This window comes from Pithys albifrons, chromosome 16 (genome assembly GCF_047495875.1).
Source record: "Pithys albifrons albifrons isolate INPA30051 chromosome 16, PitAlb_v1, whole genome shotgun sequence".
Taxonomy (NCBI): Eukaryota; Metazoa; Chordata; class Aves; order Passeriformes; family Thamnophilidae; genus Pithys; species Pithys albifrons.
In genome coordinates this window covers 2,054,007-2,071,015 of record NC_092473.1, presented here as the reverse complement: position 1 = coordinate 2,071,015, position 17,009 = coordinate 2,054,007, and the positions used below count along the sequence as shown (strand labels likewise).

At 45.9% G+C, this 17,009-nt stretch overlaps 2 protein-coding genes across 3 annotated transcripts in view; one reads left to right on the top strand and one right to left on the bottom strand.

The window, feature by feature from the left end:
* Window positions 1–17,009, top strand: part of IFT140 (intraflagellar transport 140) — a 98,712-nt gene that overhangs the window by 38,520 nt on the left and 43,183 nt on the right. For both annotated transcript variants that reach the window (XM_071571523.1, XM_071571524.1), the window contains exon 18: window positions 1,669–1,865. In XM_071571523.1, coding sequence (XP_071427624.1) covers window positions 1,669–1,865 — 197 coding nt within the window. The remainder of the gene's footprint in view (window positions 1–1,668; window positions 1,866–17,009) is intronic.
* TMEM204 (transmembrane protein 204) overlaps window positions 2,156–17,009 on the bottom strand; it is a 39,305-nt gene continuing 24,451 nt past the window's right edge. Inside the window, exon 3 of the mRNA XM_071571525.1 lies at window positions 2,156–4,284. Coding sequence (XP_071427626.1) covers window positions 4,040–4,284 — 245 coding nt within the window. The 3' untranslated portion in view covers window positions 2,156–4,039. The remainder of the gene's footprint in view (window positions 4,285–17,009) is intronic.

Sequence of the window (17,009 nt, the reverse complement as noted above, 5' to 3'; positions counted from 1 at the left end):
CTGTACTTACAGGTTGGTTTCTGGTGACACTCTGACCTGAGGTTCCTGATGCCTCTTAGGGTGATGATTTGCTCTGTTCCTGTCTTGTAGGGGAGTGGAACAGAAGCTGTTTATTCTACTGAGGCATTTAGTTTTGTAAAATCTGCAGGAAATTAATGTTCTAATCCTCTAAATCTTCTGAATAAGGCCAGTTGGGTCATGCAAACCTAATTTCATGTAGTTGAAGAGCAGTGTTAAATAGAGAGAATGTATCTAGATGTTTCTTTACTTATCATGTTCAGCTCCAAGGCAGCAATTTGTTCCTTCAAAGCTCTGCCTGTTGTCACCCTTCCTGTGCAGATCGAGTTTTTAGAGTTGTCTGTTTTACTTTCCTTTTTTCCTTAATTTAAAAGGTCAAATGTGATATGCTACCTTTTCCAATCTTTCTTTTAACACTTCCCCAACATCTCATGCTATTTTACTTTGATATTATGTCTTTCTTTTGTTTGTTTTAACTCTGTGTGGATTATTGCTGCCATTAGTTGTGTTTCCGGCGGGGATGTGTCTATAAACCTGTAAGTATCTGCATTCTTTTGCTCCTCTTCCTTCATCCTCTGCTCCAACTTCTCTCCTGTTTCCATTTTCTTCCTTGGTAGCTTGTGTTCTCTTTGTGACTAAATCACTTAAGTCATTTGGGAAGCCTATTTAGTGTATGAGCAGAGTCTGCTTTAAATACAGCAAACTGAGCTGACTCAACAGGCCTGTTTTAACCCAGTTTAATTCCAGGGTTTTTCCTTATTCACTATAATGCCTTTACTGTCCTGGCTTCAGAAATTCCCCAAGTTCTAGTCAAACACATTTGCACTTTTGATTTCTGTCTTTTACTCTATCTAAGTCTTCCATTATATGATAATACAATGCTATTATATTTAGTTCTCTCATCTAACTATACTATTGAGGCAGAGTGTGTGTGGAATTTGGTGTCCTTCATGACTCAGAGGACCTTCCACTGTGCTTGGCTTGGGAAAGTTTCCCTGTTACCCTCCAGACAGATCATTTCACATGGAGAATTGAGACTTTATTCTTTTTCTGAATGATGATTGAATTGCTTTGAGCTGCCTGTCAGTGACTGGTGAAAGTGTCCCTGAAGCTTCAGGACTGCTGGAGTTTCAACCTAAGCTTCAGTATTCATAAGCTTCACATGAAGGCAAGGATAGAAGAACTGGGTCTGGATAGTGAACTTTCAGAACAGCAAACTAATGTTTGAGAACAGACTGAACCTGGAGAAATGCTCCTCTGAAATATTAAAAAATCTGGGGACTCCATAGTTGCTATTATAGTAGTAGTGATAATGATGATGATGATGATAATAATAATAATCATAACAATAATAATGATAATAACAACAACTCTAGTAATAGGAGGTTGCCCCTCTGAGGTGTTACACCAATCTCCAGTGATCCCTGGTGCTGTGGTTGGTCATTGCAATATGCAAATCTCTTCTATGACATTCTATATTTTGGGGCATTTTCTAGGAACTTCTTAAACCTCTCAACTATTGTCACTATTGATTGTGGTCCTGGAGAATTAAAAAGTCTGGACTGTAGTGGGAATAATGTGCTTAATTACATGTACAAAGGAGTAAGTTTCAACCTGCTCCACCCCTAAATGCCAACCTTCTGCTTGTAGCTGGGAGAAGCCGAGGAGGAGGCACCAGAGTCTGGCTCAGCACTGCTCTCTCAGATGGTGGCCAGGAGACCCCTGAGGGATTTCACTGGCCTGGAGGACTGTGATAAGAGCACCCAGGATGCCATGCTGAACTTCAGCTTCTACCTCACTGCTGGAGACATGGATGAGGCCTTCAAATCCATCAAGCTGATAAAAAGGTATCACAACTATTTGCATGTGTTTCTTTATGGGTGCAGTTTATTTTTGTTAGAAGTTTGTGTGAAGTGTTGGTCCTTCTAAATTCTCCATTCCTTTTCCCTCTCTGATTTCATTCTCCCTTTCACTTTGAACAAGATGAAACATATTTATCTTACAGACATTTCAAAGCATTCTCTGCATACTCTTTGTCTACAAGACATTGCAAGTTCTGTGAGAAAAGAGTAACTGATAACCAGCAACCTTCTTTGTGCCTGAATGGCAAAAATCTCACAGCATCACTAGAAGAAAATGGAACATTCACAACTTTATTTATACATCTAAAATAATCACAGTAATACTGAGTATTACAGATTTACCACCCACATAGCTGATTTTTAAATTTAAATGTACATTATTATAATATGGATATTGCAATATTAGGAGAAATAATATAATGTCTCTTAAATACTCCACAATATTTAATTTTAAAAAATCTTGCATTTAGTCATAGCATATTATTTCTGGAATCCTTTTTTTTTCCCCAGAAAGCAACTCAGGCAAGCGAATACTATTTTTAGTTGGTTTTTACAAACCTACTGCTAGAAGAAACTCTTTGTCAGCCTTGTGGTGTTTCCCCTGATAGTCTAGAGCGGTGCATCAGGCTCTGCACAGAGAGGCTCACTGGGAACCTGGTGCAGAGCAGCAGTCGAGGTTGAGTTTCTTATCACATCCAAAGTGAGGGCAGAACAGAACTCAAGAGCCAGCTTGATGATCACATTTTAACAGAGTGTGGAAATAGTGAGAAAGAAGCAGAGCAAAGTACTCAGCTGGGAGCAACACAACAGTCCTAAGGGATTTGTAACATTCACAGCTCGTGGTCCCTCAAACCTATCACTGTGCTCAGAGCAGCATCCTGAGAGCTTTTAGAACACCTGTCATTGCCTAAGGTTCCTGTATCCCAAGTATTCCTGCATCGTAGTTTTTGATTTGTTAGTTTTCTTCCTGAAAATTACATGCATGTGACTTTTGTGAGCCCATGTGGTTCTCTGGATGAGGCTTATAAACACCAGGCCTAATTCCAAAGGTGTGAATTTTTCCCTTCATTGCTATTACTAAGTTAGCAGGCAGGTGGTTTTTAAATCTCATGCTGAAGTCCTATATATTTTCCAGTTTGGGTGCCTGAGGGGCAAGCCTGCTCTCCAGCCCTCCCTGTGTTATGTCCCTCCAGGGGTCACTGGGCAGAGCTGGTGTCCTGCCAGAGCACTCTCATGGCACAGCAAATGTTAGAGCTGGTGAGAAGAAAAGAAACCAATTCTGGCAGAAATACCTATTTTTAATAATAGTTCCCAACATTGTAAGTTAATCATATCTGATTATTAGGGAGTCCAGGTGGCCTCCTGTAGATATTTGCCCTCAGTGTAACACTGCAGTAGATGTTTCAGCATGTTCTAGCTGCGTACCCTTCTCATCTTTAATGTCTGTTTGCACACAGGACAAACCCAAACCTTTGTCTCAGGATACAAGTCTAAAAAAATGCAACTTGGTTTTTCTGCATTCCCTTTCTTTACATAGAAATAGTTAGAGTTGCTTTTACTTCTTCCTCTCAGGGCTGTGCCTGGGCTGGTTGCAGGTGTTACAGCTGGTGGGAATCCATTCCATGTGGAGAGGTGGATGGAAGGACTAGACAGCCATGAATTTAAACAGCTGTTAAAGCCATGACTTGTTCTATAGTGAGTTTTCTGCTTTCTCAGATTGCCTGTTAACTCCAAAGCTATTGTCACTGGTGTCCAATACCTTTTACTTTATTATTAGGGAGCAGGAGAACTTGATGCAGACAGAGAAAACGTGCTGGGTTCCCTTTCCTGTGTTCTCATTGCACACTCAGTGTCTTGTCCAGCTGACCCTGCTGCCATGCAGCTGTGATGCCCTGTCAGCACTCTGACAACCCAACATTCTGTGCTGTACAGCAGAGGGAGAGGGCAATATAATATAATATATATAACATTATGTGTTTTATACATATATATATATATATAGATGGAGCCCATCCAAATAATAATCGAGGGGCCTCTGGCCACAAGAGCGAGCGTTGTGATGTTTTCCAACCCTTAGTTTTAAATTATAGCATATATTTATAGAAGACCACTCCAAAGCAGCCCCCCCTGGAGACCTCTCCCCTTCGCAGAGCTCCCTCTCAGCACGGGGACTCCACGTAGTCGTTGTCCAGCCCGCGGCGGAAGCGCGCGCTGAGCGTGCGGCTGATGACGATGACGCGCGGGGCCATGCAGTCCTCGCGCCGGTGCAGGATGTTCCAGATGAGGATGGCAGCTGCCAGCGTGGCCAGCAGGCACGCCCCAATGTTCAGGTAGCAGGACCAGGACAGGCTGCTGTAGGGCCCGATGCGGTAGAACGTCACCAAGCCGATCACCAGCACAAAACCTGCGAGCACAATGGGACACTTAGTTCAGAGAGTTACTCTCTTGAATCATAGAATTGTAGAATCAGTTGGGTTGGAAAAGACCTCCAAGTTCAACAAGTCCAACCCTTGGTCCAACTCCAGTCCCTTTACCAGATCATGGCACTCAGTGCCACGGCCAATCTGCGTTTAAAAACCTCCAGGGATGGGGAATCCACCCCCTCTCTGGGCAGCCCATTCCAATGCCTGAGCACTCTCTCTGCAAAGAATTTCTTTCTGCTCTCCAACTTCAATTTCCCCTGGCAGAGCTTGAGCCCATCGTGCCCCCTTGTCCTATTGCTGAGTGCCTGGGAGAAGAGACCAACCCCCACCTGGTCAGAACTTCCCTTCAGGCAGTTCCAGACAGTGCTGAGGTCACCTCTGAGCCTCCTCTTCTCCAGGCTGAACACCCCCAGCTCCCTCAGCCTCTCCCCACAGCACTTGTGCTCCAGTCCCTTCTCCAGCCTCGTTGCTCTTCTCAGTTGGGTTGGAAGAGACCTCTGAGATCATCAAATCCAACCCTTGATCCAACCCTACTGGGATCACCAGCCCAGGGCACTCTGTGCCCTGGGCTGGTGATCCCAGTAGGGTTGGATCAAGACATGGTGGATTCTCCATCCCTGGAGGTGTTTAAGAGGACACTCAGTGCCACATCCAGTCCCTTCTCCAGCCTCATTGCTCTTCTCTGGCCCTGCTCCAGCCCCTCAATCTCTTTCCTGAACTGAGGGGCCCAGAACTGAACACAACACTCAAGGTGTGGCCTCACCAACTTCTGCAGTGCCAGGATGCCATGGGCACCTCAGTGTTTACAGACTCAGCATCTGTACAGCCTTTCCATCCCTGTTGTGGTGTGCTGGATGTGTGCTTGAATTCCTGTTTGGGCAGAATGATTCATGCAAAGACTGCCCTGAATGGGGGCTCAGTGTTAGGTGTCAATCTGCTCTCTGATTTAAATTTCTGTCTGGGGTTGAGCTGTTAAAATGCCAACTGCCCAATGCAGAGTCAGAGCCTCCCTCCCCCTGTCGCTGAGAAAAGGGAGAAAGGAAAAAATTTGGAAACTCAAAACAGGTTTAAACTTAAACTAATTATACATATTTATACAGAAAGGGAAAAATTAAAAGAAAACTACAATATCACACACACTTACACAAGTTAGAAATAACAAAACATAACTCCCCATTGAACACAAATCTTACTATTTGAGTTACAAATCACTCCAGAGAACTTAATCCCTAGAGAGACACACCCAAGCAGAGAGAAAGATTAAGAACAAACATTTTACTTGCCCAAGATAACATGGTGGGAAGGGGTGCTGGGCCTGGTCTTCCCACCCCTCCTGTGGGACCACAGCTTGGAGGAACTGCCCAAGCCACTCCCACACTGGCTTTTGTATTTTGAGATGACGTGGGAATATGGTATGGAATGCCAGAGGTCAGCTGTCAGCTGGCCCAGCCCAGCTCAAGTCAGCTGATAGTCTCAGGCTTACTCTGAAATCTAAAGCCTAAATTTAGGCCTACACCTTGTTAAACCCATAACAATTTCTTACTCCCACTGAGCTGTATTTCGTGTTGGGAGTTTTTCCCTGTGCTCTTGGCTCACTTACACAGATGTCCTCTTTCTTATTCCCTTTGCCAGCACAGAAAACAGCTGTATTATTATTATTATTATTATTATTATTATTATTATTATTATTATTATTATTATATTATTAAGAATTATAGTAATAATTAATATAATAATTAATATAGTAATTATAATTAATTATTATATTATAATATTGTATTATTATTATTATTACTACTACTACTACTACTACTACTACTACTGCTGCTGTAAATCTTTTATTCAGAATATATACACTTATTCTGGATTTTTAAAACGTTTATTTAAGGCAGGCCACTATGTAAACTGCAGAGATGATGAGTAGCTAAATATCTTACAGAAATAATAAAAAGCAATATACAGAAGCTAAAAAATGGGAAGGAGAAATAAATGGGACTTTGTGGTCCTACTTTTTCCTGCTGGAAAAAAGTGTTAGGAGTCAGAAGTAATGCTGAACCTCCAGAAGCCACTGAAGGCAAAGTTTCTTTTGCCCTTCTGACCTCAAGCACAGTACTAAGTTCTCTAAAAGGCAGACAATATTAGAGTAATAACACTGCACTTATTTCCATCCAGGTGTCACAATGTGATTTGCAAAAACACTGGAAAAAAAATCCCATTCTTTTTGGAAGTTCCATTACTGTTGGATAGTGATGTTATTTCAGAAGTGGGTGAGATGACTGTTCTAGTCATGCAGGGGGGCCATGTTAGAACAAGGGGCAGAATCTGTGTCCCTTCACTCCTACTTTTTCACATCTGCCCTCTGTTTACTGGATTGAATGGTTTGGGTGGGAAGGGACATTAAAGCTCATCCACCTCCCATCAGCCCAGGTTGCTCCAAGCCCTGTCCAACCTGGCCTTGGACACTCCCAGGGATGGGGCAGCCACAGCTTCTCTGGGCACCTGTGCCGGGGCCTGCCCACCCTCACAGCCAGCAATTCCTTCCCAATATCCCATCTAACCCTGCCCTCTGGCAGTGGGAAGCCATTGCCCCTTGTCCTGTCCCTTCACCCCTTGTCCCAAGTCCCTCTCCAGCTCTCCTGGAGCCCCTTTAGGCACTGGAAGGGGCTCTCAGGTCTCCCTGGAGCCTTCTCTTCTCCAGGTGACTCCCCCAGCTCTCCCAGCCTGGCTCCAGAGCAGGGGGGCTCCAGCCTAGTCTTTTTTCCTGTCCTTATTGTCAGACAAAACTACTTTCCAGCTTTTTAAAAGAAGTAATTTATGGATGTGATTAGATTGAAACAAACATACAAAGAGGCAGATACACCTCACACACCAAAAAAAGGGTTCCTCTTTGTTTTCTTACACACTTCCTTAAACACCCCCACAACACAAAAATGTTATTGCCAAAAGGACCCCTTCATGAAGGAAGACTGGAATAGAAAAAGGCCCATAAACTGCCAGAAAATCTCTGGGCACCTTCTTCCTAAGTTCATGGGCAAGGAGAAGTCAAGAGCAAGTAAGTGCCAGTGGCTGCGTGGTCTCTGCTCAGTTGTCACACTGTCCCCATGGACACAGGACAGGGGTGGGACCCCTGGCTCTGCTCCTTGGTTTCCATGAAAGATGTGTTTCTAAAAAGAGTACTAGTGATACAGGGAATCATAGAATCATAGAATGGATTGGGTTGGAAAAGACCTCCAAGATCATCAAGTCCAACCCTTGGTCCAACTCCAGTCCATTTACCAGATCATGGCACTCAGTGCCACGGCCAATCTCAGTTGAAAAACCTCCAGGGATGGGGAATCCACCCCCTCTCTGGGCAGCCCATTCCAATGCCTGAGCACTCTCTCTGCAAAGAATTTCTTTCTGCTCTCCAACTTCAATTTCCCCTGGCAGAGCTTGAGCCCATCGTGCCCCCTTGTCCTATTGCTGAGTGCCTGGGAGAAGAGACCAACCCCCACCTGGCCAGAACTTCCCTTCAGGCAGTTCCAGACAGTGCTGAGGTCACCTCTGAGCCTCCTCTTCTCCAGGCTAAACACCCCCAGCTCCCTCAGCCTCTCCCCACAGGGCTTGTGCTCCACTCCCTTCTCCAGCCTCGTTGCTCTTCTCCAGCCCCTCAATCTCTTGCCTGAGCTGAGGGGCCCAGAACTGAACACAACACTCAAGGTGTGGCGTCCCCAAGGCAGAGTCCAGGGGAAGGGTCACTGCCCTGGGCCTGCTGGCCACACTAGTTTGGATCCAGGCCAGGATCCCATTGGCCTTCTTGGCCACCTGGGCACACTGGTGGCTCATGTTGAGCTTCCTGTCAATTAATGATGGAAGAAGAGTCAAGGTATGCACAGATAAAAAAACCAGAGGAGGGAAATGAAATACAAGTAGGAGGAAAAATCAATCATTACTTAAAGCTGTGACATTTGTACTGGTCTGAGGGTCAGTAATGTGTAGGCTGAATCCCCTTCTCATAATACACACATGGAATGAGTGTTCCAACAGGAGATGTCTGGGGCCTTTGGCTCTCCTGTGTCTACCTGTGCCTGCTGCACCTTCTCCTGAGAGGAGAGCTCTGCCACAGCTGGCATGTGCAGGGAGACTTTGGGGTGAAGCATCTCTGCCTGAGGACGGGTGAGGAGCAAATGGGTCCTTACAGGAGGAGCAGCTCTTTCCTGCTCTTTCCCCACTGCTGTGTGCAAAGCCTGATATCCCCTGGGTGGATTTTAGGCTGTTGACTCAGTTGTAAGAACATAATAACTTACTGAGTTTCTCAGTCAGTCTTGTAGTTTTTAAATAGTTCAGCTAAGTTATAAGTGAACAAGCTTCCTCTGGGAAAAATGGGGCCACATGGAGCACACTGAGCTGCAGAGGTCACTGATCCACACAGTAATGGTTTGCTGGTGCTCCCAAATGGGGCTGCAGCTCAGGAGGGTGTGGTAGCAAGTTGGAGGTGACATCCCAGCACACAGGGGGTCATCCAGCATTATTCCCAAGTGTACAGGTTTGGAAGTTGCTTCTTGACTCCTATTCAAGAAAAGTACTGAGTTAGAGCAGAGGCAGAAGAGTGGTGAAGTTGTGCTTTTGCCAGATTAAGCTTGAATCTTGATTTTTTTCAGTAATCACTGTTGGATGACACACTGATATCACATGATTGATGCTTTTTAAAATCCTGGTCCTTTGAAGGCAGGCAGATGTCCTCTCTGTCCTTGGGTGGACTCTGGAAGGCCAATCATCTGTCTCTTGGAGGAGTTCTCTTTTCTGTATATTCACATGCTCAGCTCATCACTGTGTGGGAGGGAGAATGTTCTCTCCCTGTGCATTCCAGATTGCCACTGAAGTTTGCCCATGTGTTTTCAGCAGTCACAGAGCACTGTTCTTGTCCTCAAAGCCACAGTTAACTGTGCTCTTCTGGGAGGTCTCTTGAATTGCTTTTGAGTTCCTATGACTTTGCTGTTTGGTGTTATTTGGGTCTTGTATGACTTTAATCTATTCCTTGATTGTTAGCAATAATAACATCCAAGAAGATTTTAGCAGAGCTGGGAAACAAAATAGTTTTCCTCATTTCCGGTGTTGCTCTGTGAGTTCAGTTTGTCCTGAGGCAGATGGTAGAAAAGAGAGGGAGAGATCAGATCCTGTGCTGTGAGATCAATCAGGTTTGTTAACCTTTCCTCTGAGATGGCTCAGTTCCCCATGTGTGGAACCAGGAGGATGGAACTTCCCCTGTGTTTATTTTCTGTTTCAGAGCCCTGGGAGCAGAGCATGCTGGTTGTGAGATTCTTACAAAGCATGTTAGTTGTGAGGTGCTCATAAAGAATTTGGTTGTCTAAATCTTCCTTTATGTCTTATGGTGGTGATGCACAGTGCCAGTCCTTTGCTCTGCAGGAGGCTGCAGCCCACTCTGCAGAGGATGATAGACAGGAATTTTCTTAGGAAGGGAGGAAATGGAGAGAAAAGGAGGTGCTTGCATCGTCTGCAGTTGAGTTGTTGACCTCTTTCTTCTTCTTCTGGTTTAAAATTGGCAGGAAGGAGGGTATTGATACAAATCCAGAGGCCCATCTTCCTGGGCAGTCTGGTATGTGAGAAAACATCATCAGTTTTCCTTTTCAATTTTCCTTTCAGAGCTTATTTCCAACTCACACTCACTTTCACAGGGAATCCATAAGGCAATAAATAAATTTTAAAAAGAAGATGTGAAGCAAATCATGAAACCTTAAGCAGGAAGAACTTGAAGCAGAAGCTGTGTGTGTGCCAGTGACCACCCACAGGTTCCTCTAAGGGACAATTAAAATATTAACAACAGTCCTCTTCACACTGTCTTGCTGTATTTGTTGGCAGAGGGACATGGTTCAGAAACACCAGTTACAGTTACCCTGATGCTTTGTCACAGAATCACAGACTGTTCTGAGCTGAAGGGACCCACAGGGATCATTAAGTCCAACTCTTAAGTCAAGGGCCCACACAGGGGATTGAACCCATGGCCTTGGCATTATTACAGCCAAGTTTGAACCAACTGAGCTGATCTCAGGTTTTCATGTCTTGCAGCTTAATTTCCACTATTTTCAGTATTTAAATATTTTTCAAATACTCAACTTTTAATGAAATTACTTAGCTTTTTCTTTCCTGGTGATGTGTCACTTATGGCAAATTGCTGTCCTAAACAACTACACATCTCCATGTTCTATCCAATGGAGCAATTGCCCACCTGGAAAAAAGCACTAAGGCCTCTTTACAGGTCCCAAAATCAAACTATTCCTGCTGGCAGGACTGTTTCCCTTCTCAGGCCCTTTGCCTGAGCCCTGTTCAGATGGGCTGCCAGCCATGCCAGAGCCTTTCTGTGCCTCCCCAGGGCTGTGCTGGGGGCTGAGCAGGGTGGGGGGCTGGTTTGGGGGTCCCTGAGCTGGCAGAGCACAAGACCCATTGGCAGAGCCTGTGAGTGCAAAGGGAGAGTCTGTTTAGAATCCTTGGCTGCAGGATAAGAAGAGAGAAACATCTGAGAACAGAGGTGGGAGAGGTAGAAGTGTGTTACTGTAGTTTGTTCAATGAGTTCTACAGTTCTGCAAGTGTCAGTGAGCTCTGGAATAGAAACATCACTGAGATTGTTATTTTCCAGCATTCTTATTTCATATTAGTGTGACCTGATGTTTGAATTATAAATGTGGGAACTCCAGAGCAAAGGGTAAAGAAATCATAATGATCCAAAGTGACTGAGCTTGCATGGGATGGTGGGGTTTAAATTCTGATGAATGCTGCTTTTGTAAAGATGATGATGTGTGAAAACCCTGAAGTTTGCTTGGGTAGATTTTGTCTGTAACAGCTTAATCAAAATCAGACTTCTGGAAGCAAAGTGTTCCAATGTGCTACACAGGTTTTCTTGCCCTTAGAGGGGTCTTGTTGTACACCAGCCAAGAACTGGGGTGGAGCATTTAGTCTGTTATCTCAATGACTGGGCAAACACGTGCAGTTCACTTATCTGTGCCATTTAATGGTTAGAAGTACCCCTATAAAAATTAGCCTTGTTTTAAGAACAGTTTCCAGGACTAGAACTGATTGTGATAACTTTTCCTTTTTTAGATATTTGTACCAGTGTGTGAATTCAGTTTCAGTGTTCCAATAAGATACCTGGAGGAGGGACAGTTGGCTCCCCAGGATATTGCCCATGGGCAGCTCTACTAAAAATAATCAGAAAGTTGCTGTCTTGAGTTCATAATGTACAATATAGGTTGAGGAGGGCTGCAGAAGGGACTGTTTCTTTAAATTTATTTATAAAAATATTGAATATTTCCATCTGGTTTAGCTTCTTTTCTGTTTTGTGGCAATGACAACACTTGGAGATGAATGGCTGAATTTCCTTGAATTAACTTCATTAGGCACATCAATCACTTTCAGATCATTTCATTGTGTATTGTCTCAAGTCTGCACAGAGGCCACATCTTCACTGAAAATCCTGATGAGATTACTTGAAGTGCTTTATTTTCCCATAGAGCTGCTGTTTATCTCTGGTTGTTTCCCATCCACAGCAAAACAAGGTGGGATGGGGAGGCTTTTCCGCTGGGGAAGGAAACAGATAACGGAGTCACTGGGAAGACTTTGGTTGGGGCAGCACTGATGTGGCAGGGGGGGTGGGCTGGGAGAATGCTCCTTTCTGAACTTCCATTTCAGATCTGTGTGCTGGATTTCCTGTTTGACTGCAGCTGGCTGCAAACCAACTGTGGAATTTTAGCATTTTAAAAGAACTCTCACAGTCGCTTTTTCACTTCTGTGATAGTTTGCTGGTTTTTTCCAAGACTCCTTGATTTTCCTTCTTCCTCTTTATTAGTGCACTGATAGTGCAGTTGAAGAAATCCACACTCTGTTTTTTCTGGGTCGCCAGAAAGTCTATATTGGGATTTATAATCCTCCTCTTTACAGTTTGTCCTATAGGATGACTTTTGCTGCCAGGAAAAGGGAGAAGAAGGAAAACAGAGCAGCCAGACTGTTGAGAATTCACCACCCACACTTGTGCAGCAGAACTGCAAACAGGGAAGGGAAATGTTTCACTCCTTTTCTATGCACCCCCTCAAGTTTCACAGGGTATAAATTAGCTGTGATGAGCCACATGCCTGAATGAGCTGCTCGGGAGCTCAACTGTAGTTACCAATGTGAAATAGATTCCCAAAGTGATTCCTGCAGGATTTATGCAGATGATTAATTAATAGACACCTTTTCCTGTTCCAGCTTGGCACTTAACAAAGTTGTGCAAGGCAAATGTGGGGCCTCTGTACCAGTCCTGTGCTCTTTGTAGCACCAGGTTGGATGGTTGGTTCCTAATGGCAGAGGAACTCAAGTGCTCTTTGAATTTTCAGTTTCTTTTCCTTGGCCTTTCCTTGCCTTGCCTTCCCTTTTCCCTTTTCCCTTTTCCCTTTTCCCTTTTCCCTATTCCCTTTGAAGGATTTCTTTACAATTAGGAGAGTAGCAGAGCTTCTCAGAAGGGATTAGACCCTTGTCCTAGTTCAGCTGGAGGGACCAGCTAACCCTGTGTGGTGGTGATCAAACCTGTGTATTCCACCCCCTCTATTCATTCCCCAAGGACAATGGGCCATTAGCAGCAGCTGCCCAGGGAGCCATTATCTCCTTCACACCCAGCCTGAGGGGGGCGGAGCTGCTAATGGGCCATCAACAGCTCAACACCCCCTGGCTCCCAGAGTTATCACCCATTGTGTGAGTCCCCGCCCAGGGGGAGGGACCGAGTGCTCCCTGAGGGTACATAAGTGGTGGGTAAGAAGACCTCGGGAACCTTCTCGTCGGATCCAGAGCAGCAGCAGGACCTCGACAGCAGGAGATCACCGCTCTCGCCCAGACCACAGCCCTCGCCTGCACCAACAGGTTTTTCTTTTCCTTTTGCTCTGGACTTGGGGGAGCCACAGGGGTCTCAGCACAAGGGCAAACAAACCCCCTTGGGTTTGTGCCCCAGGACACTGGGTTATACTGCTGGGGTATTGTGAGTTGAAAGCAATTTCCCTTGTGTGTCAGTGTTGTTATAATAATATTATTATTAAATTTTAGCTCTGACTTATAATCTCTCTCGTGGTGAGTTCATTTTCCCTTGCTGGTTCACCTTCAAACCAGCACATCTTTTGGCGCCCAACGTGGGGCACGAGAGAGAAGTCAGAACTACAATTTCATTTTGTGTATTTGGGTACAGAAACTCCCTGACTACCATGTTGCTTGATGTATTCATGTGGATGGTGTATCTGGGCCTGTTCATATTTCGACACATGGGGAACCATGTGCCTGTTTTGATGCTCTCTTTAATACCAGGGAGAAGGATCAAAATTGCTTTATTAATATACTATGTTTATGTTGTCATAACATCGGAAGCAATGAATTTCATTGTGAATGTATATTCAGTCTGGTGTGCCTGTCCTGGTTTGGGTTGTTACCTCTGGGGTCTCATTAAAAATAGCACCCAGACTGTGGGGAAAACAGGCGGAGATGGTTACTTCCACCTTTTCACCTCTGCTACAACAATCATTGAAAATATTGAGCTTCCTTTTGATGTTAGGGACAGTATAATCCTACTGTTAGTCCTGTTAGTTTTGCTTTGTCTCCTCTGTACTGTATACACCATGTTTAGGGTCAGAACTGGGCTCTCTAAGGAGACTTGCTGGAGGCCTGCCCTGGGAGCGGATGATGTTGAGTGGCACGGGAAGTGGGAAGATATGGGCCAGTATTTGGAGACCTTCTCTCCTCAAATGATCTGGAAATTCACCCCGGAACAACTGCAGGACCCTGCCAAAATGCTAAGCTATGTGAAAGGAAGATGCTCTGGTAGTCCCAGAGATGTGCAGCTCACAGCAACCTGCTGGGCCCTGGCCACTGCCTACCGCACACTGCTTGGTGTGGTACAGCATCATCAGGAGGAGGAGAAAAGGAGCAAATCCACAGGCACCATGTCCACCCAGACCATGACTGAGCCAGAGAGGAAGAGAGATACATCAACTAGCGCCATGTCCACCCAGACCATGACTGAGCCAGAGAGGAAGAGAGATACATCAACTAGCGCCATGTCCACCCAGACCATGACTGAGCCAGAGAGGAAGAGAGATACATCAACTAGCGCCATGTCCACCCAGACCATGACTGAGCCAGAGAGGAAGAGAGATACATCAACCAGCACCATGTCCACACAAACCATGGAGGAGCCAGAAGGACAACAGAAACCGATAGCAGTTGCCCCTGTCCAGAAAAGAAAATCAAAGACCAAACCAGTTCGTATAGTGCATGACGAGGAAGAGTCAGGACCTTCATCTCAAGCAGAAGAAATGGAGCCAGAAATAATCACCCGGTCCCTATCCCTGGGAGAGCTGCGTGAGCTCCGGAGAGAGTTCACACGACAGGCAAATGAGTCCATCTTGACCTGGCTACTTCGAATCTGGGATGCTGCAGCCAATGATACCATTCTAGATGGGAGTGAGGCAAGGCAGCTGGGATCCCTGTCTCGAGATGTTGTCATTGATCAGGGCATTGGAAAGAGACAGGAAACTCTCAGCCTCTGGCGGCGACTGTTGTCAAGCGTGAGGGAGAGATATCTTTGTAAGGAGGACCTCCACGTACAGCAAGGACAGTGGAACACGATGGAACAAGGTATCCGGTGCTTAAGGGAATTAGCCGTACTGGAGATAATCTTTTCAGAGGATGAGAGATTCCCTAAAAGTCCAGATGGTGTCCAGTGCACATCCCAGATGTGGTTAAAATTTGCACGACTTGGGCCAGAAATGTATTCTCGCTACCTTGCAACATTGCAGTGGAGAGAGGGAGAAGACAAGGTGGGTGCACTGGTCAGCAAACTCAGGATTTATGAAGACACTGTCACTGCTCCATTACGAGCCCATGTCTCAGCTGTGGAAACAAAACTGGCTGAACTGGAAGAGAAGATTAAGGAAGGACTCTTCCATATCTCTCCAGAACAAACAAGAGTCTCCGCCATCAGAAGCAGGCGTCTTCCAGCTAAGGAGAAAGGGTACACTCCACGTGGCAATCTGTGGTTTTACCTCCATGAGCATGGAGAAGATATGAGAAAGTGGGATGGGAAACCCACCTCTTCCTTAGCAGCTCGGGTACGTGAATTGCAAAGAGGCACAACTAACACAGGGAATTCTTCAAGGTTGAAGGCTGCTCCGGTCTCTCGTGGGCAAGGCTCCAGACAGTATAGGAATGATGATGTTATGCCCGATCCTCTTGAAGGAACCTCCCGGTCATATTCACAGGGAGAGTGCAGTGAATACCATGACCAGAACTAGGGGGGCCCTGCCTCTAGCCAGGTAGAGGAGAGGGACAATCGGGTTTATTGGACTGTGTGGATTCGGTGGCCTGGCTCATCAGACCCACAGAAATACAAAGCTTTAGTGGACACTGGCGCACAATGCACGTTGATGCCATCAGGATACGTCGGGGCAGAATCCATCTCTATTTCTGGGGTAACAGGGGGATCCCAACAGCTGACTGTACTGGAAGCTGAAGTCAGCTTGACTGGGAAGGAATGGCATAGACACCCCATTGTGACTGGTCCAGAAGCCCCGTGTATCCTTGGCATAGACTACCTGAGGAATGGATATTTCAAAGACCCAAAGGGACTGCGTTGGGCCTTTGGCATAGCTGCTGTGGAGACAGAGGAAATCAGACAGCTGAGCACCTTGCCTGGCCTCTCAGAGGACCCTTCTGCTGTAGGACTGCTGAAAGTTGAAGAACAATTGGTACCGCTGGCCACAGCCACAGTGCACCGTCGGCAATACCGCACTGACCGAGACTCTGTGACCCCCATACACAAGATGATTCGTGAGCTGGAGAGCCAAGGGGTGGTCAGCAAGACTCACTCACCCTTTAATAGCCCCATATGGCCAGTACGAAAGTCCAGTGGAGAGTGGAGGCTGACGGTGGATTACCGTGGTCTCAATGAGGTCACACCCCCCCTGAGTGCCGCTGTGCCGGACATGCTGGAGCTTCAGTATGAGCTGGAGTCCAAGGCAGCCAAGTGGTATGCCACCATCGACATTGCCAATGCCTTTTTCTCCATTCCGTTGGCAGCAGAGTGCAGGCCGCAGTTCGCTTTCACCTGGAAGGGGGTGCAGTACACCTGGAATCGACTGCCCCAGGGGTGGAAACACAGTCCCACCATTTGCCATGGACTGATCCAGACTGCATTGGAAAAGGGTGAGGCTCCAGAACATCTACAGTACATCGATGACATCATTGTATGGGGGAACACAGCAGGGGAGGTTTTTGAGAAAGGAAAGCAGATAATCCAGATTCTCCTAAGAGCTGGCTTTGCCATTAAACGAAGTAAGGTCAAGGGACCTGCTCAGGAAATTCAGTTCCTAGGAGTGAAGTGGCAAGACGGGCGTCGTCAGATTCCAACAGAGGTGATCAACAAAATAGCAGCTATGTCCCCACCGACCAGCAAGAAGGAAACTCAGGCTTTCCTAGGCGCCGTGGGCTTTTGGAGGATGCATATCCCTGAGTACAGTCAGATTGTAAGCCCTCTCTACCTTGTGACACGGAAGAAAAATGATTTCCAGTGGGGCCCTGAACAACAACAAGCCTTTGAGCAGATTAAACAGGAGATTACCCATGCAGTAGCCCTTGGGCCAGTCAGGACAGGACAGGATGTGAAGAATGTGCTCTACACTGCAGCCGGGGAGAATGG